General features: G+C 50.5%; 2 protein-coding genes across 2 annotated transcripts in view; both read right to left on the reverse strand.

The window, feature by feature from the left end:
- Positions 1–119: 119 nt before the first annotated feature.
- lgmn (legumain) lies at positions 120–9,201 on the reverse strand. The gene is made up of 14 exons (XM_056590859.1): positions 9,091–9,201; positions 8,632–8,791; positions 8,132–8,229; positions 6,446–6,527; positions 6,137–6,219; positions 5,609–5,684; positions 5,085–5,147; positions 4,911–4,977; positions 2,838–2,956; positions 2,614–2,703; positions 2,054–2,263; positions 1,485–1,655; positions 1,129–1,196; positions 120–724 (listed from the first exon to the last, which is right to left on the reverse strand). The coding sequence occupies exons 2-14, from the start codon at positions 8,767–8,769 to the stop codon at positions 691–693; spliced, it is 1,299 nt and encodes a 432-aa protein (XP_056446834.1). The 5' UTR covers positions 8,770–8,791; positions 9,091–9,201; the 3' UTR covers positions 120–690.
- Positions 9,202–11,785: 2,584 nt separating this feature from the next.
- pcnx1 (pecanex 1) overlaps positions 11,786–25,657 on the reverse strand; it is a 44,989-nt gene continuing 31,117 nt past the window's right edge. The window contains 16 exon segments of the mRNA XM_056590931.1: positions 11,786–11,926; positions 13,147–13,287; positions 14,010–14,144; positions 14,271–14,593; positions 15,626–15,813; positions 16,864–17,138; positions 17,686–17,916; positions 18,538–18,688; positions 19,100–19,200; positions 19,783–20,013; positions 20,546–20,799; positions 21,350–21,565; positions 21,940–21,998; positions 22,830–22,959; positions 23,533–23,641; positions 24,395–24,572. Of these exon segments, the coding sequence (XP_056446906.1) occupies positions 11,786–11,926; positions 13,147–13,287; positions 14,010–14,144; positions 14,271–14,593; positions 15,626–15,813; positions 16,864–17,138; positions 17,686–17,916; positions 18,538–18,688; positions 19,100–19,200; positions 19,783–20,013; positions 20,546–20,799; positions 21,350–21,565; positions 21,940–21,998; positions 22,830–22,959; positions 23,533–23,641; positions 24,395–24,572 (2,863 nt within the window).

A 25,657-nucleotide genomic window follows, 5' to 3' on the forward strand; every position in this document is an offset into this window, starting at 1 on the left:
CTTCGAAAACACCATAATTGCCAAGATTTGAGATAGAAAAACGGAATAAAAACATTTAAAAGCTTTTAAAATTACCGATAATGTTTTCTTCAGGTGAATAGGTTTGAATAATGATGCAAGAAATTCAAAAGTACACCCACGACGTCTTCAAGTGTTTTTTTATTTTCCAAAACGATGGAGCAGGGCGTGATTGACGAAACGTGCCTAGGATCGGCGGCAGTACGCATTTAGAATATTTGATCAGCAATCAGTACGTATTTGACTCATCCAAGCCACATATGCAAGCTTAAAGTCTTAATGTGCAAAATAAATCGAAATACACTGGCAGGCCACATTCGCCCAACATTGAAGAACTAAATCGTAAAAAAAAAAAAAAAAAAAATTGGAAGTGGTTAAAATACCCTGTTAAAACAGACTCATTCGCAGTGCATCCATCATAAAACCACAACTTAAAACATGTGTGAAACCGGATTAAAAAACAAACCAAAATAGGTGTAAAAGTCTGCATCCAAAACAAAAGCAAAACATTCAGCTGGACGTCTGGTTGATTCGTTAAAAGTGCAGAGGAGCCATGCTCTCAGAAGAGTTCCCCGTTAAACCTTGTCATCATCACCACCTTCTTCATCATCATCCTCCTCATCCTCAGGTCTCATCTCAGACGCTCTTTGGTTCGGCGGGAGGCGTCCTCACTCAGTAACACGCAGCATCCATGGCCTGCAGAATCCTGGAGAGACAGTTCATATTGTTCAATAGGATGAATCCTAAAAAAAAAAAAACTTTCATAGGAGTTCTGGCTGATACACTACCGTAGGTATTATTATAGTATGTTTTTGTTATGAATGACTTGGTGTTATTAAGAAGCAGGTAGGGGACGTATGGCTCAAGGTTGCCTCCAGATAGACATCGGACACAGGGGTTTGAACCCAGAAGCTTTTGACTGGGAGTCAAACCACCCATCCACCTGCATTATCCTGCCCCCCTTGAACCGGGTCTATTCTGCTCCCTGGTGCGTGTAGACACACACACACACACACACACACACACACACACACACACACACACACACACACACACACACACACACACACACACACACACACACACACACACACACACACACACACACACCTGTCTGTGGCGTATCCTCTCTCACAAAGGTTGACCAGGGCGTACAGGTGGCGGATTGCATACTCGTACTGCAACACAAGGGGGCAGCAAACATCAATACAGACATTGACAACACATGGTACGACACGGTAATAAGAAGGAGCATGGCAGACCCGCTTTCGTAATATGGTCAATAATTAGGATCAGGTCATTCAGTAATCCAATGCCCACAGAGAGAGGGACACTGGAACGTACAACCATAGCCATTCCCTCTTCCACCCATCAAGTGACAACAATCACGGTACTCTGCAAAAAAATTAGGGAACTGAAACCCCCCCCCCCCCCTCCCTTCCGTCACCAACATTTGGCTGGCCTACCTCCGTCTTGTGCCAGTTGAAGCAGGCAGTCTTGTAGTGGCGCACTGCGCTCTGGTAGCAGGCGTGCTGCGTGAGGGTGGACCAGGAGTTCAGGACCGCCTGGGCCTGCACTGAGTCCCCGGTCACCTCCTCCACCACCCGCCGCATGCTGTCGGCCAGCACCTCCCGGATCTGGGGACGGACACACGGACACAAGGACACACACACACACACACACACACACACACACACACACACACACACACACACACACACACACACACACACACACACACACACACACACACACACACACACACGATTTTTTTAAGTTTCAATGGATCCGTCCATTGTCAAATTCGTACGAAAGAACAACCAACAAGGAAGTTCATTTCAGCGTTAATTTTAACCTCCCGACGCGTTGCTAGGACAACGGGGTAGCATGGCTCTGATGCATTGACCTGGCTCTGCTCTAGCCCTCAAGTCTGTGGAAAATCAAGCTGGTTCTTTGAGAGTTGGCGTGTAGATCAACACTAAACCAGTACCAGCACCGGGTTAATGGGGGGCGGGGGGGGGGGCACCTGTCTCACCTTCAGATGGGTGCTGATCTCCATGAGCAGGCCCCTGGTTTGCTGGAGGTTGTTGGACGCCATCATCTTCCTCTTCAGGATGGCCAGCGGCACGTCGGGGCTGGGGGTGAGGTCGGGGTCCGCCACGGGCTGCAGGGTCATGGGGGGGGCTCGGGGGGCGCCGGCCATGGAGTTACCCTGGAAGGCCATCACCTTCATATGGGCCAGGGTCTGTGGGGAACCCAACCAACCAATCAGAAGTGTGGAGGATATAGAGGTACACTGCCGCTTCCCCACACATTTGCTCCCCATAACTTATGTCACTTCCCAGGGACTTGGCTTACTTGCTCCCAATCAATATTCAGGTAGTCATCTACCTTCATAAAATTAAAATAAAATCTTTACTGTCAAATATCTAGAATTTATAAGCTAGTTATCTCCCGCGGCCCTGTGTGAATATCGGCCATCCCCCAAAATGGGGTTCCCGCCCCCAAATGAGGTCCCGCCCCCAAATGGGGGCGGGACCTCATTTGGGGGCGGGACCCCCAAGGTTTGGAGGAACAGAGGCTGGCAGGCCACACCTTGTTCCCAAACTGCTGCACGTGGCTGGTGTTGGTGTGTTTCTTGACGAGCTTAAACTGCTTCACCAGCGTCTCTTTGGTCAGATCCTCCTGGAAAGGGTTTTGGGGAAACACATAGGAGAGACGTGAAGTGATCTCCAATCAACCCACTGAATCAACCCCTTTTTTTGTAAATGACAAAGATATCAAAACGGTTTAGTTTTAGCCGTTGCCACGGCACCCACCACGTCGGAGTCTTCCATCCAGTTGACGCTGTACCAGTCACCCAGGTAGGTGTCCCTCTTCTCGTCGTAGTAGCAGGCGTACGAGGACTCGTGGGAGTTGGAGGCCGTGGTGGCGTACACTGCAGGAGGGGAACACGGTGGGGGACGGGTCACACAACCTGGTTCATCCTCTACGCCAAGAGTCCTGCTGCTGAGGTTTCACTGGGCAGCTCGTACTCAACCCACTGACCTCAAGTCAAGTCAAAGCCAGGATTTTAGATTTGTAACAAAAAGCCCTCATACAGCCGCAGCGAGGCTAGAACACCCAGCACGTTGCTTTGTATAAAATATGATGTTAAAGACAGGGCAAGGCGGGAGTGGTGCATTGGAGAGGCTGTTTAACTCCCGGCCGAAAGGTTCTGGTTTCGATTCCCAGTGTAGGTATCCAGCCTGTCGTTAACGCCTCGTGCCCACTGCCTCCGTCCGTTGACTGATCCCCATTGACTTTGAATGGGGACGGACACGCAATGCATTGTGGATCCGTTCGCTCCGTCAAAAAGTTGAAAAACATTCAACTTTTTCGGCAGCGGATCCGTCATCAGTCAGATCGCGTATGCAAATCTGTGCAATGCCTCGGGCTCCGAGGACCCCGGAAAGCTCCCCCATCCGTCAGCCGAGCCTTCCGACGTCCTTTGACTGACGGTGCAGTGGGCATGAGGCATAAGGGACAGAGTTGGTCCGGACCCCAGTGGGACTGGTGGTTCCCACGGGCTCTGGGGGGGCCGTCACGTGGGAGGTCATGATACTAGTGGCCTGCGTGTGTGTGAACATAGCCTGACCACGTTCCGAACCACTGCAACCATGTGACTGTAGAGCAGGGGTGCCCAACCAGTCGTTCGCGGTCCAGTAGACCGCCGACAGATCCTAAGTTGACCGCGAGGGGTGAAGAAAAAAAAAAAAATAATAATAATAATAATAATAATAATAATAATAATAATAATTGCGCGGGACATATACGCACGGTAGCGCATGCGCTGTCAACAGTAGTTGAAAGCCGTCAACAGTAGTTACGCACTCCCCCCCCCCCGCTTGAAGGTAGGTTTGCAATGTTGACACTAGACTGGTAGATCTCAGGAGGTTGGCTATTTGAAAAGTAGATCTTGGGTCGAAAAAGGATGGGCACCCCTGCTGTAGAGTGAGTCAGTCAGTCAGTCAGTCAGTCAGTCAGTCAGTCAGTCAGTCAGTCAGTCAGTCAGTCAGTCAGTCAGTCAGACCTTTGACCTGCAGTTAAGGTCATGTGGATCAGATCACGCGGCGGGCGCAAAACGGGAACTGAACCCAACAGGGGGATAAATCCGATCTGCAATACGTGCTGACGTGTAAGAAAGCAAACCGAGAAACGACGACTCATCTGTCAAAATGTTTTTTTTTGGTTTTTAAAGCGCATGATGGATTCAGGACCGAAACACCCATCGGCGGAGTTGAGGCCCAGAGGGCTGTGAACCTTCATATGGGCCAGGGTCTGTGGGGAACCCAACCGACCAATCAGAAGTGTGGATGATACACACTTCTGATAGGTACACAGCTGCTTCCCCACACATTTGTTCCCCATAACTTATGTCACTTCCCAGGGACTTAGCTTACTTGCTCCCAATCAATATGCAGGTAGTCATCTACCTTCATTAAATTCAAATAAAATCTTTACTGTCAAATATCTAAAATGTATAAACTATTAATCTCCCGCGTCCCTGTGTGCATATCGGCCGTCCCCCCAAAATGGGGTTCCACCCCCAAATTCGGTCCTCATTTGGGGGCGGGACACCAAGGTTTGGAGGAACAGAGGCTGCCAGGCCACACCTTGTTCCCAAACTGCTGCACGTGGCTGGGGTTGGTGTGTTTCTTGACGATCTTAAACTGTTTCACCATCTTTGGTCAGATCCTGTTTCTTGACGATCTTTAACTGTTTCACCATCTTTGGTCAGATCCTCCTGGAAGGGAGGATCTCAGCCTCCTGGAAGGGAGGATCTGACCTGACCCTAGGATTGGAGCTAGTGAGGTGATCTGGGTTCCTTGAGAGTTTAAGGTTCAGCTCACCATCGATATCTTCGGGCAGGTCGGTCATCATGGAGCCGGACTCACACGCCTCGATGTACATTACCATCTGGTGTGTGTGAAAGATAAGGTCAAAACAAGCTCACACATCACCATACTGTCAGAGTGAGAGAGTGAGTGAGTGAGTGAGAGGGTGAGTCTGTCTGCACACAGCACCTTTTGGTATTTCTTGTTGTCCCTCATGTATTTGATGGTATCCTGGAAGTCTTTAACGTGGAGCTGTGGAGAGTGAAAGAGTGAGAGAGTGGGAGGGAGAATTATAATTAAATACTTGAACAGCGTTTCTCTGTGCCTTCAGGAACGCGTTCTTAAGTGTGGGGCGGGGAGGGGTTGACATTTGACCTTGGACCGCCAGCAGAGACCCAACCCTGAGAGTGCATAGAAATAGTCTACTCCTCAGGTGGGGTCACGGGCCCATCAGATATCCAAACACACAGCCTTTAAAAAGGGATCCCCCCTTTCTACCACGGGGGCTCGGTCACTGGCCCCGGCAGACTCCACCCAGTTGTGACATCACAAGTGGCGCATCGGACTCAGCCTGGCAGAGAAGCGGAAGCTTTGCAAAAACCAGTTTCAACTGATCAGTAGAATCCGGTCAGGCGTGTTTTATTCAAAGGTAAGGTGTTAAAAGGGAGGGGGGGAGGGGGGGAGGGGGGGGAGTGGGAAGTGAGAGCGCTCACCTCGTCGTCGGGGAACGCCAGGATGCCAGGACCGCCGTGATCCGTGAAGTAAACAAACACGTGGTCGTTAGGGCCGCTGGGAGAGAGAACGGTAGAGAGACACAGAGACAGAGACCATGATAGAGAACGGTAGAGACACAGAGACAATGATAGAGACGGTAGAGACACAGAGACAGAGAGAGAGACAATGATAGAGAACGGTAGAGACACAGAGACAGAGAGAGAGACAATGATAGAGAACAGTAGAGAGACACAGAGACAGAGAGAGACAATGATAGAGAACAGTAGAGAGACACAGAGAGAGAGAGACAGAGACAGAGAACGGTAGAGAGACAAAGAGAGAGAACAGTAGATATGGAGAGAAAGACAGAGACAGAGAGAGAGAGAGAGACAATGGTACAGAGACAGAGAGACAAAGAAAGTTCAAGATTTGCTTGCTTGGAGTAACATGATCAAACCAAACCAGGTCAGAGTTCTTTCATGGCAATAAATTCCTAGTCCTGATTATTATATCAGGTTATAACTCACCTCTTGAGAACCTTCCCAGAACCGCCCTTCGCATTGGCGGAGTCTCCCTTCAGAACCGCAAGGAAGTTCTCTGGTGTGACCGCCTGCACACACACACACACACACACACACACACACACACACACACACACACACACACACACACACACACACACACACACACACACACACACACACACACACACACACACACACTTAAAACCATGGTGGTGGTTTGCCCCTTTCCACGCGACCCACTCTGAAAATCGCTTCGGTTCAGAACCACCATGTGTGGATTTTGAACCCGCGTGTTTGAGGGGCGGTGCTCACGTCTCCGGTGTAGTCCTTGGGGACGCCCTTGTACACGTCGGTGCCGTTAGGCCGGTTGATCACCACGCCGGGGGTGGGGTTGCTGCAGAGGGGGACAGAGATGGGACGGTCATCGGCTGCGTTCCAATTGTCGTTCCGTAGAGACTCGCCCCTCGCTGCATAGACCTTGAGGGGTGCGTACCAATGGTCCTTCTACACGATTCCTCTCACCAGAACCTACGGAACGTTGTTTTTCCCGTATCCCCCTTGTATCCACTAGCATACCAAAACGGTAAGCAGGTGTACAGTAAGGATGCATCATCAGTTTTGCCCATCGCAGGAAGGGCTTTCCAACTACTTCCTGCGACATACACCGCTAAAGCGAGTCTGATGGTTTTGATTGGCCCAGATCAACAAGGGCAAACTTAAACAAAACTATAGAGGTTCAGCCGTTTCCCTTTCCTCCTGCTCGGCCTTCCTCACTGCATCTGGTCGTGTCCTCAAAACAAAAACAAAAAAGCTACAGTGTGCGACCAATGAACATCGTTTTGGGACGCAGCCAGTCACTCATGGAGGGAAGTTCAGGGACAGCTGAGTCAACATCTGCTGCACAACAACATGATGACAATAATATGAGATGATTGACCGATCAGCAGGAGAATGAAACAAAACATGACAAGGCTGTAAAACCCTGAGATCGTTCTTCGCGACCGTTATCTCTACTGCGCGATCACATGCACGGCCCGGCTGCCCCGGCCAACCAACGTATGATCAGGTCACACTTTCCCTTTGTCACTCAAACACACGCTCGTCTGTTCCGTGGGATCGTAGCAGAGCACAACGAGATTCTTCCCAGGTCTCTAACCGATAAGCAGTACGGGTGTTAAATGTCGCTCAAAACCAGCATCTCAATACGACAACAGATACGGTCGGTCGAGTCACACTCGGGCATCAGAACTGTGAGTCTGTCTGGTGGCTCGACGCCAACGACAGACCGTAACGTCTCATCCGTTAGGCCTTCTGGGTCATGCATGATCGGCCAGCCCACGAGGATCCCAGATAAGTTCATTCGTATCGACAACAAATCGTCTATAAAAGATCCCAGGATGTCACTAAATGCAAGTGAATACATTAAAGTATTCCTATCCAGGAACATATTCAATGATTCAAACATTGTTGGATGTACATGGTTGACAACAAGCCTACTTCTGTGTATTCACAAGAGCTTCCAACAGGATAAGATCAGATTGGAAGCACCAAAGCCTCCAAAATCAGTTCCATGTGACTCAGCCACTATTATCAGTGGCTTGATCCAAGTTTGCCTGTTCAGTCATTCTGGTTTGTTAGGCTTACGTTGTTAAATGTCCATTATACTGTAATCTTTTGATTGACTTCCCCATTTTTCAATGCAAATCTAGACACCGTGCTCACAGCTGTAGCCTGTACAATGCTTTAACACCGTGAATACATTTACTTCTACATTTAGGGCATTAGGCAGACAAAGTGCATGTATCAGAAGAAAGAGAAACAACAATATATTGCTGTCCGTACAGTAAGGATGTTCATAGAACCAAGTGCCAAGCACTAACAATATTAGGTTAACACATTCCCCGTATACGACAAAGCTAGCTAGGATGAGGGTGAATTGGTAAATCTGGGAGGGTGTTTGTTCTCTATCAGGGGAATTTCGAAAGAAGCAGAACTCACTTTTCGTTAGTGGCCAAGTCGTCAAACATCATGACCACAATCTGCTCGTCAGGAATGCCGTTCTTATGGACGATCTGGTAGGCATGGCACGCATCGGCCTGGACACAGACAGCAGAAAATTCAACACTTTAATCACCACCAACAACAGTTACTTATTATTTATAATTCACAGAACATGAACAAATAAGTAGGCACTGCAGAGGTACACAAACACAACTGTGTGTGTGTGTGTGTGTGTGTGTGTGTGTGTGTGTGTGTGTGTGTGTGTGTGTGTGTGTGTGTGTGTGTGTGTGTGTGTGTGTGTGTGTGTGTGTGTCCAAGATTATCTTTGAACACTTATCTTTCCCAAAGCCAATCCTAGAGCATGACCTTAACCAAACAAAGACTCTCTAAAACCAAGAAAACCCGCAAGTCTATGTGTTGCAGTTAGAGGTTGATTGTCTGGTATAATTTCCCGCGGTGGAGATGGTTGTTACTGAGGGACATTGGTTCTTTCTCACCTGATGTCTGTAGTTGTACCAGCCGCTGGAGCCAGCGACGATCACCACCCAGTTCTTCCCAGCCTCTGGGGCTTGGGAGGGGAACGTATGGGTCAGACTCAGACCCAGGCCCAGCAGGACGACCACCGGGGTGAACATCGCTCGTTGTCTAGACAGTGTCCTGGTGGAGGAGGACAGAGGTGGAGAATATAGATCTATTTTAAAAGGATGCGCACTGGGTTCAGTGTTTGGATTGACGGGATTCACTTCAGCGATCAATAAACAAACTGAGTGTTTCTACAAAAACAAATGAGAGAGTGGCACCATAGTTGGTTGTTGTTGCCAACGTTAGCTTAGAGCTTAGCGCATCTCCAAACGCCTGAAACGGCTGTAAACAAAAACAACAACAAGAACAACATGACACCCTCCTAGCCAATATGTCCGTGAGGAGAAAGCGAAATAATTGGGAATTTATATCACCTTTATTGAAGCGAAGGAAGCGACTCGTTGTTAATCCTCAAGTGGGTGCGCAGCATAAACGCTGAGGGTTACGGGATGGATCTTTATAGGCAAGACTTTAGGGAAAAACAGTGACTGGACTTTTCTTTTTTCACATAGCAGGGCGGGACTTGCTTCATATCAGCCAATGGGTTTGCTCGGAGGGCGGTGCTCTGGGTCTGGGTCATGCGCTCCACACCGCAGGCCGTGTAATGCCTTAAACATTAACCGGCCAGTGTTTACTGCACTGCATACTTTACATTCGGTTCGTAAATAATACAACGTGTTTGCTGTACCATGTAATATACGTTGGGAATAATGCATGTAGTGTTCCCCTGCACATGGCTGCGGAGAAAGAGTCACTGGTCAAGCGAATTAGAGACGTTTGAGTCGGAAGTTGTAGGCATACGACATAATAAATGTAATAGTGTATAATAGAGGTAGTAAAAGTGTCATGTGATTTGCTGCCGTTTTCAAAAATGTCATGAGTGTGCATCTTTTTCTAAATGAGGGCAGACTCTTGAACTCTTTGCTGAAACTGCCAAGAGATGGTGACCTACATGTGACTGTTTATTACACCCCCTCACGGATCATAAAGTCACTTTTTAAACCCACTATAGGATTATAGCACTTCATAAAGCTAAAACTAGTTAAAAATTATTATATTTTTCAACACACATCTTAAAGGTTAAATGGTCTTGCAGTGTTGTTGGATGTGTGTTTACTTCAATCATTATATCCAGATCGGATTTGATGATTTTGAGCGTCAAACAAAAATTCTTCCATCTGGTACAGTCCTTGGCATGGGTCTGTGGTGCATTTTGAATCAGAAGTATTGGACATAGACAACGACACAGATAATTAAGAAGATATAAGCAATAAATCAAACTGCTTTATTTCTCCATTTAGAAAAAGAATTTAAGTTAAACAGGGCAACAGTCCATCAAGAGTTCCGGCATCCCGCGTTTCCACCAGATTGTCTCCGGATACGTTAACCTTTTGTCCAATGAATGAAAAAAGCCGTAACAAAGTGTAAATACAATGTTTACAGTAATAAATATTCAAAGCAATATCTTTTTTACATAGACATAATATATATATAGTCATTTTTATATATATATATATAATCATATACAGTAAAAAGTTATCTTCAAGTTTATCAAACGTAAAACGGTAAGATAAATGGCTGCAAATAGAACGATTGCATTTTATTTCTCATTCCCAAGGCAACTGTAACCATGGCAACTTACTCTGTCTAATAAACAATAAATAAAAGTGGATATTATATTAAGATTGTAGTGCGTCACTGTAAAGTAAAGAATAAAGTAAAGAAAAAAATGAAATAATAGTGCAAGTTCGTATCTCTTTTTCGGAGCGAACCGTAGACATCCAGAAGGAATGGCGACCCGGGAGACAACACTAATGTCAAATCAAAATGGCGGTGTTCAGCGCGGGTAGGCCCCCCCAGAGTCAGCCTAGCAGACTGCGCGGGGGGTCTTGGCAACAACAGGAAACAGAAAGCGTACAGGTGTAGCAGGAAGCCCAGGTCGATACCCCGCTACCTGGACTCATTTGGCAAACAATCCAAAAACCAAAATAAAACAATAAAACACTCAACGCTGTCTGAAACACACGTCAAAACCTGCATTCTATTTCACGCAGAACGTGCGCGTGTGCGTACGTGAGCGTGTGTGTGTGCGCGAGTTTGTGTGGGTCCGGGAGCGTGTGTTTGTGTACGTGTGCGTGTGTCTGCGAGAGTGTGTGCTTCCTTGGGCGTGTGTATGTGTTTGTGTGCATGTGTATCCGTGCGTGTGCGTGTGTGTGTGTGTATCGTCCAATGAAGTAGTCAATGAGATGCATAGAAAAAGGTTATGAGTGGAGGCAGACTGAGTTCAGAGGGCTGTCAGACATCATGCAGCATCGGTGAGCTTCACGAAGCAAGGCGGAGGATACTGTGTGTGTGTGTGTGTGTGTGTGTGTGCGTGTGTGTGTGTGTGTGATGCGGTAAAGGAGCTGTGCTGGAGGGAGGGGTCCGTCTCAATGGTTTCCAGGTAAGGGAGAGGGGGGAAACTCCAGGTCCAGGGGGTCAAAGTACCCGCCGTGTTTTCTCTCCAACCACTGGTTCTGCTCAGCGGCAGCTCTGCCTGCATGTTGTGCCGATTCACAAACCCTCTATTCGGATCGGAACAACGAAAGCAACGCGGGAGCTTCTTCTTCCCTCCTCTGGCACACGGCAGAGGAGAGAGAGAGTGAAATAAAAAATAAAAAAACGTTTTCTACTCGTGGGTTTCCGGAGGGGAGGTTCCAGATGTTCCAGTGGTTCCGTCCGCTCAGCAGCCAGGCGCAGGAGAGAGAGGGAGCAGGTCCCAAGGACCCTTCTACCTCAGCCCGGCTGGGGCCTGGAGGTTCCTTCCATTCAAAAGCAACGGAGGGGGACCTTTACTTTGAAAAACAAAACCAAGCCCCTCCTCTCTCAGCCGGGAGACACAGGGAGCGAAGGGCGGAGCTGGTGGGGGCGGCGTGGGGGAGGGGTGGTCGGGTGGGGGCGGGGCCAGGTGGAGGTAGGCTGGGTGTCTGGTGGGGGAGGAGCCGGTGGGGTGGGGGGCCGTTGGATGAAGGGCTGGGTGGAGGGAGGCGGGGCCTGGGGCTAGGGGGGAGCAGCGGTCGGGCGGGGGTCTCAGACCTCCGCCCCCAGCTCCATCACCCCCGTCTCCAGGATGGGCACCAGCCTGTCGTCCACCTGCACCAGCAGGATGGTCTTGTCCGTGTGCGAGCGGCTGGCCGGCTCGCGGCTCCGGGACACCCAGCGGTGGATCACCTGGAGGGGGGAGGGGGGAGGGGGGAGGGGGGAGGGGGGGCAACGTTACGTCAAACTAGGGCTGGGCGATTCATCGCATTTTGATCGCGATGACGATTTTAGCGTGATACGATCGGAAAATTAACATAATCCAGGTTTCCGATTTTTTTTTTGTATTATTATTTTTATTTATTACAATTTTTTTTTATGGTTTATGGAAAGGGCAGAACAGCTGGACACATATCTGCATATAAATTTAGATTGGAACATTTTCTTTTTGACCATTTTGTGTATTTTTTAAGGCGAAATTTTGAGGTTCTCAGCAACAAAGTTATTTTTTGGGAGAGACATGCTGAATAAATACAACATGTTTTCAAACTCAAAAAAAATCGTTTGAATAATCGTGATTTTCCAATATTGACCAAAATAATCTTGATTATGATTTTTCCCATAATCGAGCAGCCCTACGTCAAACAGAGTCGGAGTCCGGAGTTGCCCTATCGCACCAGGTCTGGATCAGATTCAGACCTGGTGCGATATGTGGAACCGGCCCCCCTAGGGGGGCCGGTTCCACATGAGAACCCCGGACCACATCCAGAGACGTAACTTCAAACAGGGGGCCGGTTCCACATGAGAACGCACACACAGGTAGCCAGGCACAAAACAATGACATAACGGCTTGTAAACAGACTTCAATTATAGGCAGGGGTGCACGTATCTTTAGAGTTACTCAGGGTACCAGGAGATGGTGTTTGGTACGCAACCCACACACAGCCCCACACGTAACATCTGATCTGATGAAACTGACCCAGTTTCACCAAGGAGATTCCATTTCCAAATGCACAACTTCTTAAGCACAGCGGTGTTTTTTGCTCCACCTTTTTTTTTGTCGTATCTAACTGCAGCAGCTTGACCACGGTGCGTTTGGATATAGTTCTCCGATGTGTGCGCGATGCGCGGCGCACACATCGGAGAACTGCGCAAAAATCATCTCATCATGACTCCACTATTTTCTTCTGCTCCGGCTCGATTTGCCTTTTCTTTGCAGGTGGCTACTGCCAAAGTGGCTGCTCAATGGATGTTGTTTTTTTTAGTTTTTTTTGATTACCCGTTAGTGACTCAGAAGCGTCGTAGCGACACAAGTGACGTTGTGCCTCCCTGATTATGGTTGTGCATGCGTACTTGCGTACCAGTTATGTGCAAACCCCTGTTTATGGAGCGCTTTTCTGGCGGTGACTTACGTGTCCCTCCATGCCCTCCAGGGGGCTCCACTCCCTCCAGCTGCTGCGCCCGGCCTTCACCCTCAGGGCCTCGTCGGGCCACAGCAGCCCCTTCCTCTTGGACAGGTTGATGGTCTCTAGCACCTGGCTCACGTCCACGATCTACCAGGAGACGGACGCACGGACAGACGGACGGAGGGAGAGACAGACGGACAGACAGACAGACAGACAGAGGGACAGCCGGAGGGACAGACAGACGGACGGAGGGAAGCCGAAAGGTTTAAACAGCTGTTCAAACGAGTTAAAGGGGAACCACTCCTATTTTACCCATCATGCATCTGGGCAGGCCTGCCCGCAGACCTTGTGGTATCATGGTTTTTTTTTAAGATGGTAGAAGAGCTGTTTCCTCTTCCCTCTGAGGGAGGAAGAACTCCTTTAGTGTCTGTCAGGAACTCAGTCCTATATACACCCTGACATGGCTCCCTGATCATCTGATGTGACGACCAGGTGATGTGAAACCAACATGTCTAGACATTCCGATACAATGTTTCCTTCCCGATACCAATTCCGATTCCTGAACTTGAGTATCCCAGTATTCCCATTGAGACTCCCCGCATCCGACCATTAACGAACACAGAATAACACTACACGTGTTTGTGATGTCCTCTGCCTGTGCACTAAATGAGCTAGTCACGTGATGGTATCAGATCTGCTTATAGACGCACTCGCCGATACCCAATACTGAATGTCCGACACTGGTATCGGTATCGAAATAACTTCTCTTTCCTGCGCTACCGACTGACCTCCAGACCACGTCACAGCGTGTGCTTCGCGGTCAGTGGGTGCAGTCAGACCTCACAGCCGGGGGGGGGGGTGACACCCACCTGCACCCGGTAGGAGATGTCGTCGCGGCGCACCGTGGCCACGGTGGGGTTGTGGTAGTGGGGGTAGTGCTGGTGGTGGTGGTGGTGGTGGTGGTGAGGGAGGTGGTGGTGGTGGTGGTGGTGGAGGTGCTGGCTCTGCCCCAGGGGGTCGGACGCCGAGGCGGCGGCGGCGGCGGCGGCGTTGGAGGAGGACGAGGACGAGGAGGTGGAGGCGGCGGCGGCGGCGGCGCAGGCCGGGCCGCAGGGGGGCGCGTCGGCGGCGGCCAGCAGCCCCGCCAGCGTGTGGCGCTTACAGGACGGGATGCTGTGGTTAGAGAGCGAGGCGGAGGGGGGCCCCGGGGGGGGGGCGGCCGGCTCCGAGACCGAGCCCAGCCGCAGGTGCAGGGAGGCGGGCAGCGTGTGCAGCGACAGCTGGCTGGAGGAGGAGCGCGGGCAGGGCTCCAGGCCCGTGGTGGAGGTGCGCAGGGACGAGGAGTGGCGGCTGCTGCTGTAGCGGTACGACGACGCCCCGCTCACCACCGAGGCCCGCGCCGGGGAGTGGCGGGCCAGGCCCGACTGCACCGACTGGCAGCTCTGGCTGGTGCCTGCAGGGGGCGGCGGAGAGTCAGTACGGTGACGCGTCAGGGTGTCATGTTAAAGTCAGTGTTTCAGTGTCAGTGCCCTGCTACTGACATGTTACTGACATGTTAGTGTCAGTGCCCTGCTACTGACATGTTAGTGTCAGTGCCCTGCTACTAACATGTTACTAACATGTTAGTGTCAGTGCCCTGCTACTAACATGTTACTGACATGTCAGTGTCAGTGCCCTGTTACTAACATGTTAGTAACAGGGCACTGTTAGTGTATTATTACTAACATGTCAGTGTCAGTACCCTGTTACTAACATGTTACTAACATGTTAGTGTCAGTACCCTGTTACTAACATGTTACTGACACGTTAATGTCAGTTCCCTGTTACTAACATGTTACTAACATGTCAGTGTCCTGTTACTAACGTGCTACTAACTTATCAGCGTCAGTGACCTGTTACTTACATATTACTAACATGTCAGTGTCAGTGTCCTGTCACTAACATGTTACTAACTTGTCAGTGTCCGTGCACTGTTAGTAACATGTTTAATTACGTATGACGCATGTTATTAAGATGATTCTACAGGCATATATCCAATCCTTAATTAATAACAATCTTTCCGTGAGCTTTGTTGTACAACCTGAAACATGTCACTTCTAAACCTTAAACAGGAACACCAATCTCCCCCATGAGGGTTTTAGGTCGACCTACAGACGACGATGTCAATGTCTGGGGCTTTCGAGTCCAATGGTAAATGTACTTCATATAGCGCGTTTATCCAAAGCACCTTACACTATCGCTTAACATTCACCCATTCATGCACACATTCCCTCACCGACGGCGGTGTCAACCACGCAAGGTGACAGCCAGCTCGTCAGGAGCAGTCAGGGTGACAACTCAACCAGGGTGAGCCGGGGATCGAAGTAGCAACCCTGCGGTCACCAGCCGACCCGCGCTCCCTCCGGAGCTACTGCCAAGTCTTTATCCAAACAACACTTTGGGTCCAGCAGACGGACAAACATCGCTCTACAAACAACGGCCTCACCCATGGAGTGGTGCGTGTGGTGGGGGTGGTGCGGGGGGCCCCCGGGGGTCCCGCCCTGGGAGACGGAGCTCTGCTGGGAGTCGCTGGCCGTTCCCGTGCCGTTCCCGCTGCCGCACGAGACCCCCCCGCCGTCCGAGTCCTCCATGTTGCCCCCGCTGTTGCAGCCAGCCCCGCAGCCCTTCCTCAGCCTGCCCCCGCCGCCCCCCCCCCAGGGAGGAAGAGGAGGCACACGTCACAACCCCGCTCACAAAGTAAAGGCGCGGCGCAGCCCGGCACAACGACTCCGAGGAGGACTTTTATTTTGGAAATCCACTTGTTTTTCCCTCAGTGATAGTCTACAAGACAATTCTGTATCTGTATGTACCAGCCCCATATATATATCTATATATATATATAGGGCTGGGCTAGTTAACGCGTTAATTACACGTTCACGCAATCTTGTTTTAACGCGATTAAAACAAATTGACGCATTAACATTATTTTCTCTTTGATTTTTGAAAGGTTTTGAAAGTCCCACTTACTTTACATTCAATTACACTTGCAATAAGTGCCTGATTACAATTCCCAAATCTGTGGCGCTACTTATTTGAATTTAAGTACACTGTTGGTTTACAATTGTACTAATGAACTGCCTGTTAACAATTTCCAAATCTGTGGTCTTCTGTAAGTTTCATAATCAACCCACACTGAGTGAGTCAATAAAACTCCCTCAAGTTCTCTTGGCCTAGTTTTTGCTGATAAAGTACATTTGGTGTGAATGATAATGTGTCATTCCATTTGATAATTCACTTCAATTGGAGTGGATTTAAAATAGAATTTAAAAAGTGTGATTTAAAAGAATTAACTCACCGTACTATGTGATTAATCACTTTTACAACTTTTAATCGTTGCCCAGCCCTATATAAATATAGATATACTTGATCACTGGGCAACTTCTCTTTGTTTTTTACATTGCATTTGAACACTTTAATATACTATAAGGTCCTGGCACTGGGCCACTTTATACTTTAAACTGTTTGCCCTGTTTGTCCTTACTTTAGCATATACTTTAACATCTATTTTCAAATGGGTAAAACATTTTGAATAGCCAATAAACATTTGATAAACATTTTCAGTATCGAACGCACTTCAGTGCTCATTCACAGTAGAGGATGCACCAGCGCCCTCTGGTGGCCGGTCCGACGCACTGCACTCTCTCCGCCGCCACAACAACAACAACAGCAAACACAGCCACCCACCTGTGCCAGGTGCCGACCACGAAGCTGCGGATGTTGCGCATGCTGATGGGCCCGCCCAGCACGCGGGGAAGCTGCGGGTGCGAGTCGCAGTAGGAGGTGGTGAGGGGCGAGACGTAGATGGGGTAGCCGATGGGCTGGTCACACGACGAGTTGATCATGTTGCGCAGCGCCTGCTTGGCGTTCTGGATGCTGCCGCGCTCCGGGTTCCGGTTGCGCAGGAAGACCAGCTCCTGCTGCTGCCCCGCCCACAGGCCGCGCACGCACTCCTTGTTCACCTGACGCGTGGGGAAGGGAGGGGGAGTTAAGAGAGAGATAGGGGGGAGGGAGGGAGGGAGAGTTAGAGAGAGAAAACAGAACTGTCAAACGCTAAATGGAATGCATTCATGTAAAGCGCTTTTTCTAAACACCCTCACACCATTGCCGGACATTCACCCATTCATGCACACATTCACACACCGACGGCGGTGTGTGAATGTGTGTGTCGACCACGCAGGGCGACAGCCAAGAGAGAAAGCGAAAGAAAGGGAAAAAGAGAGAAAGAGAGAAAAGGAGAAAAGAGAGAGAGAGAGAAAGAAAAGAGAGAGGAAAGAGAAATTAAAATAAAGAGAGAGAGAGAGAGAGAGAGAGAGAGAGAGAGAGAGAGAGAGAGAGAGAGAGAGAGAGAGAGAGACAGAGACAGAGACAGAGAGAGAGAGAGAGAGAGAGAGGGGGAGAGAGAGGGAGAGGGGGAGAGAGAGAGAGAGAGAGAGGGGGAGAGCGAGAGCGAGAGAGAGGGAGAGCGAGAGCGAGAGAGAGAGGGGAGAGAGAGAGGGGTGGCCCCACCTTGATGACCCTGAAGCTGAGGTAGCGGCGGTTGAGCATGATGATCTTGTACTCGTTGGTGCCCTCGTCCAGGACGTGGCGCAGGGCGAGCAGAGCGGGCGCGTTGGACAGCACTGCGCTGCGCCAAGCCGGGTCGCCCTCGTGGGCCATCACCAGGCTCACCTGGTGCTCCGAGATGGCCTCGAACAGAACCACCGGGTCCTCGTACTCATCTGGGGACGTGAAGTGGTCCTGGAGGCGGGAGGGGGAGTTAGAGAGAGACAGAGAGGAGGGAGGGAGGGAGGGGGGGAGGGGGGGAGAGTTAGAGAGAGACAGAGAGGAGGGAGGGAGGGAGGGGGGGAGAGTTAGAGAGAGACAGAGAGGAGGGAGGGAGGTAGGGGAGGGGGGAGGGGAGGGTGAGTTAGTGAGACGGAAGGGAGAGAGACAGGGGGGAGAGAGGACAGAATGGAGAGAGTGAGGGAGGGAGAGAGGGAGACAGTGAGAGTTAAAAGGGAGACGTGGGGAGAGGGAGGGAGAGAGGGACACAGTGAGAGTTAAGGGTTAGAGTTAAGCGATTGGTTAGCAGCCCTTAACGTCTCCGTTGCGTCGACGGATAGTTAAAAAATATTGGTTGCGCACGTAAGTTACGGAGAGGTTCTCCGACAGGCTCTCCGGCTACGGAGAGGGCTCTCCGTGCCTACGTGCAGCACCTTACGGAGGACTACAAACCGGCCTTTAGAGAGAGACCGGCCTTTTGAGAGAGACCGGGGGGAAAGACGATAGCGGGAGAGGAAGAAAGGGGGAGAGCGGGAGAGAGAGAGCGATAGAGGTGGATGCTGACAGACCAGCAGAGAGCCTGGCAGGAGGCCTCACCTGGTGGAGCTTGAGGGACATCCTGACGCCCGGCACCACCACCTTCCTGAGCAGCTCCATGTCCGCGAAGATCCACTCGTCACGCAGGGAAGAGATCCGGAAGTCCCCCTTGAAGAGAGCGTGCAGGCCGAACAGGAAGGACTCCAGGTTACTGGAGAGAGAGGGAGAGGGGGGAGAGAGAGAGAGGGAGAGGGAGAGGGAGAGGGAGAGAGAGAGAGAGAGAGAGAGAGAGAGAGAGAGAATGGTTACTCCCTTTAATACCGGTTACTCACTGTACACTGGTTACTCTCCAACACTACTGGTTTACTCCCAGCACGACTTGGTTCTCCCAGTACTACTGGTTACTCCCAGTACCCCTTGCTACTCCAAGTACAACTGATTCCTCCCAGTACTTTAGTGTGTACAGGTTAGTCAGAGGACTGGACCCCCTCAGAGGAACCAGTCCTCACTTGTCTCTTCACACTCGATGCACCAGCACCAACGAGCTGGCTCACCAGTGCCCTCCTCCAGCGTGCGCTAGGCTAGCACTAGCGTTAGCGGGTGCTGCTAGCGGTCCTCTCACCTGGACATGTGGTGCGCGGCGGTGCCCAGGGCGCGGCGGCCGAGCACGCACAGGCCGAAGCACAGCAGCACCAGGGCCGAGTCCTTCTCACTGTCCAGCGGCTGCAGAGTGGGTGGGGGTGGGTGGGGGTAAGGGTGGGGGTGGGGGGGGGGGGGGCAATGGGAACACTGTTATGCTACATCACGCGCTAGGCTAGGCTCATTGACACAGGCATGTGGATGGCGTGTTGCTATGCTAAGTCGTGCTATGATACCCGCTATACTGTGCAATACTCTGTTATGCTATGTCATGCTACGTCATGCTAGGCTATGCTGATTAAAACGTGGCGCAGATAGCATGTTTTGCTATGCTGCACACGCTAGGCTATGCTAATCAAAACAAGGCACTGACAGAATGTTGTGCTATGGCTATGCAATGCTACACCCCGCTAGGCTACGCTAATCAAAACAAGGCACTGATAGGTGGTTATGCTATGCTATGCTACACCCCGCTAGGCTACGCTAATCAAAACTAGGGACTGATAGGTGGTTATGCTATGCTATGCTACACCCCGCTAGGCTATGCTAATCAAAACAAGGCACTGACAGGTGGTTATGCTATGCTATGCTACACCCCGCTAGGCTATGCTAATAAAAAACAAGGTGCTGATAGGCGGTGATGCGAGGCCGGCTGTGCTCGGCTACCTTGGCTCTCCTGGAGTTGCAGTACTGGATCCAGCCCAGGTAGACCCCGCAGAAGCTGTCCCTGGAGATGCCTGCCAGCCGGTGGTCGTAGTCCTCGTCGATGTTGGGGTTGAAGGTGGGGTCCAGGTCCACGTAGTTGCGCTCGGCGCACGGCCGCAGCCCGTCCCTCATGGTCTCGTTGGCCAGCCACTCCTCCAGCTTGGGGTTCGCCACCACATAGTAGATGATCCCCTGGACGCACAAGTGCATGATGGGAAAATTAAACGTAAATGGACTGCATTTATACAGCGCGTTTCGAACAAAGAGCTTTGCAACATTGCCTGACATACATTCACCCATTCATACACATTCACACACAGACGGCGGTGTCAGCCACGCAAGGCGACAGCCAGCGCGTCGGGAACAGTTAGGGCGAGGTCAGGTGTCTTGCTCAGGGACACCTCGACACTCACAAACTAGCAACGTTTTTGTTACCAGCCAACCCGCTCTGACTCCTGAGCCTCATGCATAATGATAATGATGTACTGGCGGATGACCTGAGGTCTTACAGAGCTATCATACAAATAGCAAAAAAATTGCCAAAAAAGTACTCCCCGTATTTAAACTATTAAAGCAAATATATCGTAATAGCAATTTACAAAGAAAACTAGATATTATATTCTCCAACATATAACGTATAAAAAAAAACTAAAATAAAGCCACAAGACACAACCAAGACATCAACAAAGATTTTCACAATAAAAGTGCGGCCCCGTCCGCTGACCTTGACGTAGTAGATGGTGAGGATGCGGCGCAGGTCGAACACCTGCAGCATGGAGGCGGCGCTGTTGTCGGTGATGCTGTAGCCCTCCAGCACGTACTTGGTGACCAGCACCTCCCAGGCCAGCCAGCGCTGGCCGAAGGCGGCGTTGAAGGACAGCACGTGGGGCAGGTGGCCCGGCTCGCAGCAGCAGCAGCCCTCGTCCTCCTCCACCCCCTCCGTGATGGCCTCCACCTCCCGCTGCTGGCAGTACGTCCCTGGGGAGACGAGGGGGGGCGAGAGAGGGTGTTAGAGCCCCGGCAGAAAGGTGGCTAGGTGTGGTGAAGAATCGTCAGGGAGCTCACTAGGATAGGCTAGGTTAGCAACCAGACAACATGGAGCTCACTAGGCTAGGCTAGTGACCAAACATCATAGAGCTCGCTAGGCTAGGCTAGGCTAGGCTATGTTGTTTGGTTGCTAGCCTAGCCTAGGGAGCCCTATGTTGTTTGGTTGCTAGCCTAGCCCAGTGAGCTCTATGACGTTTGTTCGCTAACCTAGCCTAGCCTAGCCTAGCCTAGTGAGCTCTATGTTGTTTGGTTCCTAGCCTAGCCTAGTGAGCTCTATGATGTTTGTTCGCTAACCTAGCCTAGCCTAGTGAGCTCTATGACGTTTGTTTGCTAACCTAGCCCAGCGTAGCCTATCGAGCTCAATGTTGTTTGGTTGCTAGCCTAGCCTAGTGAGCTCTCCGATGTTCCCTCTCTCGTCCCTTATAGTGTCGACGCGTGGTTCAATCTGGAAGCTGACCCTAGCCCTGACCTGACCCCTCACCTCTGAACTCCAGGCCGCGCAGCTGGAAGGCCACCAGGCCGTTGCCGAGCTCCACCAGGTGCACCAGGGCGTTGAGGTAGTCGGAGGCCAGGATGAAGCAGTCCCCCGTGGTCACGGCGCCCCATCGGCCCAGCATCAGGTCCCCGCACAGGCTGTGCTGCAGCGAGCGCGTCAGGTGCTCGTAGAAGATGGAGTTCAGGTTGTTGTCGTCCGAGCCTATGAGCCCCCGAGAGACAGAGGGGGTGAGAGGAGATAAGACAGACAGGACATGAGGACAGAGACGCAGAGATGGGAGGAGATAGACAGGAAAGGACAGACAGACGGATGGATAGATATATAGACAGACAGACGGATAAAGACGGACAGATGAGATAGATTGGACAGATAGGGAAGACAGACGGGACGGAGACGAGGCAGACAGACGGACAGACCAGACATATAGAAAGGACAAACAGATAGACGGGATATAAACAAACAAACACACGTCAAGAAGCCCAAACTGGACTCAATGAGAGGCTCGACTCATCAAACTCTAAACGATTTCTCAATTATCCGAGGTCGTGTTCATCATGGTGCTACGGCGAGCCCACCTGGGTTCCTGTCCAGCTGGGACACCAGACGCGTGTTGGAGTGGTCCACTCTCTTGGTGCTGAAACAGAGGAGGACACCGCACACTGCATCACAGAGAAACACACCACACAGAGGAACACACCGCACACTGCGTCACTGAGAAACACACAAAACAGAGAAAAACGGCGCACACTGCGTCACTGAGAAACACACAAATCAGCGAAAAACAGCGCACACTGCGTCACTGAGAAACACACCACACAGAGGAACACACCGCACACTGCGTCACTGAGAAACACACAAATCAGAGAAAAACACCATACTGAATCTCTGAGAAACACACCACACACTGCATCACAGAGAAACACACAACACAGAGAAACACACCACACACACTGCATCACAGAGAAACACACCGCGTCACAGAGAAACACACAACACACTGCTTCTCTGAGAAACACACACCACACACTGCACTTACATTTGTTTACACATTAACCAGGCAAATTTCAAGTAGCATGTACAAAATACAAACACACCGCACTATAAACAACTCCACCGTCACCAATACTAGCAGCACTCCACTGTCACCATGCTAGCAGCACTCCACTGTCACCATGCTAGCAGCACTCCACTGTCACCATGCTAGCAGTACAACACTGTCACCATGCTAGCAGTACAACACTGTCACCATGCTAGCAGTACAACACTGTCACCATGCTAGCAGCACTCCACTGTCACCATGCTAGCAGCACTCCACTGTCACCATGCTAGCAGTACAACACTGTCACCATGCTAGCAGTACAACACTGTCACCATGCTAGCAGCACTCCACTGTCACCATGCTAGCAGTACACCACCCAAACTACAACCACTCCGGGAGCAGAGCGACTACACCCCGCGTCCTTACTTGTAGTCTCTCTCCCAGAACTTGACGGGGCGGACGTAGGAGGTGATGAAGATGGCGCTGCCCAGGAAGGGGTTGAGCGGGGTGGAGAAGAAGGCGGAGACCAGAGCCTGGACCAGCAGCATGGCGGAGTCTGGACGACCGGGGAGTCAAGGAGCTCTCTGCACAGTGCCGCCCCGCCACCTAACCCTAACCCTAACCCCTGTTGGGGATGAGAGGCCCCCCGTTGGGGAGGGCGTGGCCACTGCTGTGTGTGGTAGCATACAGAAATAAGCACCGCGGGGATTCCCACAGCACCATACAGCAACGCACGCCTGTCGCCTCTTAACTACGTCCTCAAAAATAATTAAAAGATTAAAAAAAATTACAAGTAAAATTGTTTGACTGTTCTTCGTTCAGTTGTTATTTTGACATTGTTGTTTAGCACTTTATTCATTTTCAAATAATTTGAATTGTTACTCAAATAAAAGGTGCTTATTTATTAATTGTACATTATTATTATTGTTTCATAGTGTTTAATAAATAATTGTTGATTAAAGTACCGAGTCTGCGGTCGACCCCACAGCGTACAGGTTGTTCCAGCGGCCGCCAGCGGTACTGGTTGAGGGAGAATCAGTGGCTTTTGACATGCAGTGAATGTGCACACAACTACGACAGTACTATTGGGTGTTGAGCGTGACGACGGGCGGAGCATTGCGGAGGATACGAGGCACGGCGAAGGGCTGGGCGAAGGCGTGGAAGGCCGAGCCCCAGGTGATCTGCCACGGGGCGATGTAGGTGTAGACGAAACGCAGCTTGTAGAACAGCTCCCACAGCTTTAGCACCACCACCACCACCACCACCACCACCACAGAGGATGGAGACATGGGGAGAAGAGACCGTTAGACTCGTAGCCCCTTACCCCTCCCCCTTGTTTTGAAGGGGTAAGGGGAAGGGGTAAGGGGAAGGGGTAAGGGGAAGGCATAAGGGGTAGAAATGGGATTGGGCCTGGCCCAATCCCATTTCTACCCCTTACCCCTTCCCCTTACCCATCCCCCTTGTTTTGAAGGGGTAAGGGGAAGGGGGGAGGGGTAAGGGGAAGGGGTAAGGGGTAGAACTGTGATTGGGCCTTATTCTCAGTGACTATAGATTGTACGTTCACATTTACTTTAAGGGCATTTAGCAGACGCTTTTATCCAAAGCGACTTACAATACGTACACTTAACATATCGCTGTCGGTACAGTAAAGATGTTCATAGAACCGAGGGCCAATCAATAGGTTGAACCCTTCCCCATGTACAACAAAGATAGCTAGGACAAGATGCTACACAATGCTAAGTACTATTTTTAAGTGCAAGGAAGTACAAGATAAAATAAGTGTGTAAGAGGGTTGTGGAGGATTGAGGGGGTACGGAGGGAGGCTATGCAGAGTCTGGGTGAACTCTGTGAGTCTTGAGTCTTTTGAGGAATTTAGCCTCATTTCCACCGCACACACTTTCCCGAGGAACTAGACACCACGGACGAAAGCGTTCACCTGTCCGTCTCCGGAGCGCAGGTGTGTTCAACTGTCTGGACCCCCCGGGCCTCACCTTGCTGAAGACGATGGACATGAGGAAGAGGTCGAGCAGGAGCGTCTCGGACAGGTGGGGGCAGTCGAAGGTGAAGAAGAGGATGGTGAAGAGCACGGTGGCGTACTGGTAGGTGGGGCAGCTGTAGGAGGAGCGCAGCAGCTTGAGGCCCGCCACCGTGATCATCAGAGCGCCCAGCCTGCGGCAGGAAGTGACACCACACACCGCAACGTCAATGGGGGTGTCAAAATAAAAGTCTAAATTAAAGTTCCCCAACTCGGCCCAAACTTTAAACACACTTTTGAAGAAGGCGTGTCCCTCCGGTCTGATTGTTAAGATGGCATGTCAAAGTAAAAGCTTCCTCTCCGGTCTGAATGTTAAGAATGCATGTCATTGTAAAAGCCTCCTCTCAGGACTGAATGTTAAGGAAGCATATCAAAGTAAAAGCCCCCTCTCCAGTCTGAATGTTAATAAAGCATGTCAAAGTAAAAGCCTCCTCTCCATTCTGATTGTTAAGAAAGCATGTCAAAGTAAAAGCCAACTCTCCAATCTGAATGTTAAGAAGACTTGTCAAAATAAAAGCCTTCCCTTGGGTCTGAATGTTAAGAAGGCATGTCAAAGTAAAAGCCTCCCCTCGGGTCTGAATGTTAAGAAGGCATGTCAAAGTAAAAGCCCCCCCTCGGGTCTGAATGTTAAGAAGGCATGTCAAAGTAAAAGCCTCCTCTCCGGTCTGAATGTTGAGAAGGCATGTCAAAAAAAAAAGCCTCTCTGAACTTTACAAAGACAACAACTCTATAGGTGTCTGAAGGTTGATTTATAGGCAACACAAGTTAACAAGTTTCTACACACATTATTATGTATTATTCTGAAAGACCCTGATTAGAAACAGTCGAGCATGGCCGTTATCAACACAGGGATAATTATAACGCTGGAACGGTTATTACGAGAGACGGAGCGGCAGGGAGCCAGGGACCAGAGGGTAAACAAGGCTCAGATGTTGTGGGTATTATTCACTCAGGAGGAGGACTAGCGAGGAGGCTATCTAGTTAGCTACCTACCAGGCCAGCTGGACTAGCTAGGCGGCTAACTACTCAGCCAGAGGGCCAATTAGACTAGCTAGGAGGCAAACTGGACCAGTGAGGAGGCTAACTAGCTAGCTAGCATTCTAACCAGACTAGCTAGGAGGCTAACTAGACCAGCTAGGACTCTTACTGGACAAGCGAGGCTTACTAGCTAGCTAGCTACCAGTAAAAAACTGGACTAGATAGGAGGCTAACTAGCCAG

This window comes from Gadus chalcogrammus, chromosome 5, assembly GCF_026213295.1.
Source record: "Gadus chalcogrammus isolate NIFS_2021 chromosome 5, NIFS_Gcha_1.0, whole genome shotgun sequence".
Taxonomy (NCBI): domain Eukaryota; kingdom Metazoa; phylum Chordata; class Actinopteri; order Gadiformes; family Gadidae; genus Gadus; species Gadus chalcogrammus.

What these genes read in the sequence shown, in the direction of transcription:
- lgmn (XM_056590859.1), bottom strand. Translation starts at nt 8,769, where the DNA reads ATGTTCACCCCGGTGGTCGTCCTGCTGGGCCTGGGTCTGAGTCTGACC. An exon ending in TGGCGTTCCCCGACGACGAG is followed by an intron (nt 5,148 to 5,608) that starts GTGAGCGCTCTC and finishes CACTCTCCACAG; the next exon opens with CTCCACGTTAAAGACTTCCA. An exon ending in AGAGGATACGCCACAGACAG is followed by an intron (nt 725 to 1,128) that starts GTGTGTGTGTGT and finishes CTGTCTCTCCAG; the next exon opens with GATTCTGCAGGCCATGGATG.